This window comes from Staurois parvus, unplaced genomic scaffold (genome assembly GCF_062004578.1).
Source record: "Staurois parvus isolate SC_StPar_1 unplaced genomic scaffold, SC_StPar_1.0 ptg000205l, whole genome shotgun sequence".
Lineage (NCBI taxonomy): Eukaryota > Metazoa > Chordata > Amphibia > Anura > Ranidae > Staurois > Staurois parvus.
This window is the reverse complement of record NW_028318001.1, coordinates 7,361,239-7,367,820: the sequence shown is the minus strand read 5'-3', so window position 1 is coordinate 7,367,820 and position 6,582 is coordinate 7,361,239. Positions and strand designations below refer to the sequence as shown.

Genomic DNA, 6,582 nt, shown 5'->3' with positions numbered 1-6,582 from the left:
CAGCCTGTGTCCCAGTAATTATTACAAATTAAAAATACAATGCAGAGAGCAATTATACATTGAGAACTATAAAGACCTAGAGTTACCAATCAAATTTCACTTGTCAGACCCTGTATCTTTAAGAAATCTGAACTAGCAATTATTTAGAACATTTTGAAGACTTTACCACCATTTCTAGTTCAGTGTTTTTCCATAGATAGAACAAAACAGAAAATTGTAACTATAACTGGGAAATCCCTTCCCTTTAGAAGGGATTTGAATTGTATTGTAACAGTACCGTCTCCCTTTATTCTTTAAAGAGGTGTGCAAACTGTTGGTGCTATATAAATCCTGTATAATTATTATTCTAACAGTAAAAATGCAATCTTAGTTAATTTAGGAGAAAGGCAAATCATGACAAGACTGGTCATATTAAATCTTTTATTTGTAAAAGTGCAAAATAAAATCATAAAAAAAAATCTGTCTTGTATATAAAAAACAAATCATCGCTTTATACAAAGGTATGTGTACATGTACACAATAATGAAATTAGGTTGCATTGCATTCAATGAAGACTGAAGATCAAATGTAATTTGATCTCAATGAGTTCTACTGGTAAAGACATAGCAGTTCATATGTAATAATTTACATAAATTAATCGCTACATGGTATTTATAGTTTTTCCTAAACAGTCCAAAGTCTGAAACGACTTGAATGGCATATGATTCCTCAGCTGGAAATCATTTTGATGACACTGTTGCAGCAGATAAATGTGGAGTGTATCTCATACATTGGAATAATTGCAGTAGTAGACAGCAGTGCTGGCATCAGACAGGACAGAGGATATCAGGCCATTCTCTGAATTGATCCCAGGCTGCTCCTGTCCATGGTAATGCACGCCTATGTCTGCCTTTGGCACATAACTCAGATACTGCTCAAACTCAGTCCTGTCCACCTCAGCCATCATTTCAGGTGGCTGCACCTGCTCTGCTCTGGCCATCTGCTGGGATTCTGGAGGAGGGGATGGCTGCCCACTTTGTGCCACGGCATTATGTCTTCCAGTACTGGGAATGTACATTTGGCCGTAATACATTTGTGGTGGGCTCTGGCATCCCATCATGCTCTGCACAGGGCTGCCTTGCCCCATTTGCTCAGTCTGTGCCATCTGCCTGGCAAGTATGCTGTTGGCAGAACTTTGCTGGTGGGAAGGGTATGCAGCACTGTAGCTGTAAGGCATTACCTGGCATTCCTCCTGGACTGAAGAGGTGAAGAACACAGAGTCATTTTCTGCCATGTCCAGGGGAGAAGTCTCAGGGGTGGGCAAGTTGTAGCCATCATAATTGGCACCCATTACCTGAGACTCCCTATAGTGGCTGCTCTGAGGATGCTGAGCATGGTGGTGGTGGTGATAGGGTGGTTCCGGGTAGCTCAGATTAAAGCTGTCCACACACATCCTCCCATCAGTACCCAGGACTACTGGGTCAGCCTGCTCTGACATGTGCATGAATCCATTGTCTGCCCTCTTCATCCTCTTCACCTGTTTCCTCCTCCTTGGTCTGTACTTGTAATTGGGGTGGTCCTGCATGTGCTGTACCCTCAGTCTCTCTGCTTCTTCCACAAATGGACGCTTCTCTGCCAGGGTCAGAGACTTCCAGGACTTCCCTGCAAATCAAAAGAAACCGATCAGCATGATGATGAGAACAGCACATATCATCACATAAAGTGGGCTAATACTTTGGTGATTAAGAGCCCCATTTACAGTACAATTTAATATTATTCACTTTAGTTTTTTTTTTAATTTTATATATATATATATATATATATATATATATATATATATATATATATACATATACATATTTTAACAGAAACCAATCAGTAATATTCAGGGTTTTTTTAAACTAAACTGGTAAACTCAGAATCTGGTCCAGCTGATGGCATGGTTGCCAATCAGCTTCTAACTTCTACTTGTTCAATTATGCTTTGACAAAAGAAAAAAAACTAATTGCATACCTCTCCAGATTTAGTAAATAACCCCCAGTTTTTTTATATCATATATATATATATATATATATATATATAATATATATTAGCAGAAAACAATTATTTCCAGTTTTTTATACCTTATATATAAAGTATATTTTTAACAATGTATAGTAGTATTATAGTATTATTCAGTTTTGTTTTATATCCTATATACCGGTATAAATGTAGTATATTTTTCAACAAAAACGTAGTAATATTAAGTATAGAGCAGAACAACCCAGTACATATCATAACATACCAATTCTTATTCTATTTCAATACACAGCCAGCCCCTGGATTAGAGAATTAGGAATTAAAAACTATAAATTAATTATAAATTAATGATTATTAGAAAAATAATTCCAATAATAGGCTGCAAAGGTTTTTTTTTTTCTAAATATCCTGTGCAATGTAATCAGAATAAACTACATAAACAGTATAATTATTAGTATAAAGTTACCATAAAGTATTCCCTTGGGAACAAAATTATTTATTTACTACAAATGTAGGTTTTTGTTTTTTTAATTACAATCTTTATGTACAAGTACTCTATATGTGTGTAATACTGCTTATAGAAAATGTATATGTAGTCATCTTGGTAACATTATAACTGCATTGTATGTGCAGCTTAATACATAATACTGGAATAGAGAATAAAGAAAAGAATTCCAAAGGTTTTTAAAATAACCTTGCAAACTAATAATTATTACAATCTTTATGATATGAAGACTTTTATTAGCGCCTAATACTGATCAAGTAGTGATCTTGTTAATATTATAACTGCCTAGTATGAGCAGCTCTATGTCTAGAGAAATTACTTTACAGATTTAAAAATAACTTAACACCATCTTTTGACATCTCACGGCCAAACTACTACTATAGTAATATATAATAAAGCATAACTTTGAGAATTTTAACAAAATTGTATCGAATTGTTTAAACCTATCATGCGGGGCACGCTCTTATCTTCGAAAGTATCTCACATCCAAACTACTAAGGATTAATAGTTTGCAATATATTAAATTATAACAAAATGATCACTATGCATACTGCCATTAAAAATCTAAGTAATGGGAACTACAGCGCAACAATATATTGTAACAAAAAAGAAATAGAAGTGTCATTGGAATGAACCTAAACCTATAGAAGTGTAGGGACTGGAATTTAAAGGTCCTGAACAAGAACCAATGTCATCATTAGATTTACGTGTATGATAAGCATTGATCATAGTTTAATATGTGATTAGCATTAATAATGACAAGTAATCATAATGCATTCATTTATGAGAAGCAATCATTTACAAATGTAGAGTTTTGATAGTAAAAGAAAGCTCCTGAGGTGTAGCAGGGAGTTGTCTTACCGAGCATTTTGCTGAGTTCGGCATTGTGCAGGTCCGGGTTCTGTTGGGCCAGTCTCTTTCGCTCATCTTTCGCCCACACCATGAAGGCATTCATCGGACGGCGGATCCGAGTCTCGGCTTTGCCCCTGCTGCTGCTGGCAGATCCCGGTTCGCACTTGACTTTGGCCTCCATGGTATCCGTCCACTGGCACTGACCCAGGCCGGGCATCATCATTGGCAGCACGGAGCTCTTTCCTTGGATCTGGTCGTCACTGGCGTATCCACCGTCAGGGCTGCTCATGTCTAGAGAAGATGATCGCTGTGCTCAGCTCGCTCTGCTGGGACTCCTGTCTGCCCCGAGGACACCCCCTACCGTCTATAACCACACGGACGGCCAATCAGCGAGCGGGGGCTGCCTTGGAAAGGTGTGAAGGGCGGGTGTTCGGACTAGGCTGATGCTTCTGGCGCCGTGAGGATGTGACCCCGCCCCCTGGACCCTGAAAGTGACACCTGCACTGCCGAGGTGTGGAATATTCCTTTTACTGCCCAGAAATCAATTCTGACTCTCATCACACTGTATACATCTTGTCGTCACCTCCGTCAGATTTGTCACCTTTGTAAAAAGCAGAAATAATCTCCGATCAGACTGTTCACACTCTCCTGGATGCGTCATATTCATCGCTGCTAATAACCGTCTGCGTCCCAAATATTAGAGCATAATACCCCGATCCAGGATGGCTGGGAGGAATGTCATGTATAGAAAGTCTCGAGATACAGAGGGTAACACAGAGGATCCACACCATTGTCAAAAATTAGAGCTGATCTTCAAAAACATGGCAAGAGGTTCTTGCAGGGTCAGACTGACCATTTGGAAACTCGGGCACTGCCTGAGGGCCCGAGGTCAGTAGGGGGCCCAATGAGATGCCCCTGGTACCTTTTTTTATAGGCTTTTATGAGTTTGGGCAAGGACAAAGGGGCCCCATGATCCCCTGGGGGCCCCATGAGTTGTCAGTCCTCCCCTGGGTTCTTGAAAGGGTTAATTATTAACCCTTTCAGTTCTGAAATATGTCCATTAAAGGATGGAAACAATTATGTGTACTATAGTATTATTATTTGTTGTTTATTATTTTTGACTATTATTATTTATGTTGTTATTTACTATTTATTTGTATACTACTACTATTTCATCTGGATTTTTCAAAATATTTCATACAATCCCATCCAGTTTTTAAAGCAAACAGCAAATAGAAAGATATAACTCTAGAGATAGAGAAATATATCTCTACACAGATCTACTGTATTACTGGGGTCATGAGAGATTATTTGGAACGGATCTGATCAGGATCGGTACTGATCGCTTCGGATGGGTGAGATGATAATCGGATGTATACACCCCACTCATTGTCATCTGTATGTTTGCACAGAGATCACTGGATGGATCTAGGATAATATGACATGCTCTGATCGATCAGATATCATATGTGTGTGACTATGTCATATCATTGTATGTTCCGCACTGATCATTGCAAAGGTCTCCGGTATTATTACACGGTCCTGATCCTTGGTCACTACAGATAATATGGCATGGGGCACAGATATGATTGCATGTGTCTTGGGTATTATTGCATGGTCCGGATTGGTTATTAATAGATAGTAATGCATGTGTTGATGTATCATTGCATGTGGCTCAGATATAATGCTTCTTTCTCACATATCTTTGCTTGTATCTCAAATATAATGTGTGTGTCTCAGAGATCATTGTATGTTCTATATTCATTATTGCATGGATCATTTATTATTGTCTGTTCCCAATTCATCACTATATGCACCATATACATTACTACATGTGTATCAGATATTATTGTACAGTATGTTGCTCATTCATTATTGTATGTCCCATATTCATCATTGCATGTTTCAAGTATTATTGCATGTTACATATACATTATTGTATGTTTCATATTCATCATTGCATGTGTCTCATATATCAGTGCATGCTCATACTTTATCACTGCATGATTTTCATTGTATAGTCTATATTCATCACTGCATGTACAGATTTTCATTGTATGTTCTATCTTCATCAGTGCATGTACAGATTTTCATTGCATGTTCTATATTCATCAGTGCATGTACAGATTTCACTGTATGCTCTATATTCATCACTGCATGTACAGATTTTTGTTGTATGTTCTATCTTCATCAGTGCATGTACCCTATTCATCTTTGTATGTTCTATATTCATCAGTGCATGTACAATATTTATCATTGCACATTCATGATTCCTCTGTGCATGTACCGTTTTTATCAATGTATGTTCATAATTCCTCAGTGCATGCACTATATTCATCTTTGTATGCTCATGATACATCAGTGCATGTAGCATATTTATCATTGTAAGTTCTATATTCATATTTGCATGTTGCATCTTCATCATTATATGTTCTATATTCATCGGTGCATGTACCATATTTATCACTATTCTTTATCAGTGGTCTCCAAACTGCGGTCCTTTGCTTACTTTTATCTGGCCCTTCAGGCACCACTGATATGAGTCCCTATTCCTCCAACTAACACCAAAAGCAGAGCAACAAATCCTGCACTGACACCAACGATGGGGCACTATTACTTCACTGACACCAATGATGGGGCACTATTTCTTAACTGACTCCAATGATAGGGCACTATTCCTTTCACTGACAACAATAATGGGACACTATTCCTCCCACTGACACCAATAATGGGACACTATTCCTCCCACTGACACCAATAATGGGGCACTATTTCTCCCACTGACACCAATAATGGGGCACTATTCCTTTCACTATTACCATAAATGGGGCACTATTCCTTCCACTGACACCATTGCTTGTGCACTATACATTGAGCTGATGCTAAAGATGGGGCACTATTTCTCCCACTGACACCATTGATTGTGCACTATTCAGTGAACTGATGCCAAAGATGGGGCACTATTCCTCCCCCTAATACTAAAAATGGAACACCATTTACTCCCACTAATGCCAGGACAAATGTTTACTCCCACTGACCACAGTCTGGCCCCCCTAAAGTCTGAACAACTGTAAATTGCATTTTAAACTTTGTTTAGAAAGTTTGGAGACCCCTGTTCTATATTCATCAGTGCATATACCATATTAATCTTTGTATGTTCATGATTCATTAGTGTATGTACCATATTTATCATTGTATCTGCTATATTAATCATTGCACGTTCCATA

The 6,582-nt window shown here is 38.0% G+C and overlaps 1 protein-coding gene across 1 annotated transcript; it reads right to left on the bottom strand.

Moving 5' to 3' along the window:
* Nucleotides 1-406: 406 nt before the first annotated feature.
* Nucleotides 407-3,681, bottom strand: LOC149461348 (transcription factor Sox-17-alpha-like). The gene is made up of 2 exons (XM_089678478.1): nucleotides 3,365-3,681; nucleotides 407-1,641 (listed from the first exon to the last, which is right to left on the bottom strand). Exons 1-2 carry the CDS (start codon nucleotides 3,642-3,644, stop codon nucleotides 764-766), a joined length of 1,158 nt encoding a protein of 385 aa, XP_089534604.1. The 5' UTR covers nucleotides 3,645-3,681; the 3' UTR covers nucleotides 407-763.
* Nucleotides 3,682-6,582: the final 2,901 nt, after the last annotated feature.

Coding starts and splice junctions, on each gene's coding strand:
- LOC149461348 (XM_089678478.1), bottom strand. CDS start 3,644: ATGAGCAGCCCTGACGGTGGATACGCCAGTGACGACCAGATCCAAGGA. Junction 1,642..3,364: donor CGAACTCAGCAAAATGCTCG/GTAAGACAACTC, acceptor TTTGATTTGCAG/GGAAGTCCTGGAAGTCTCTG.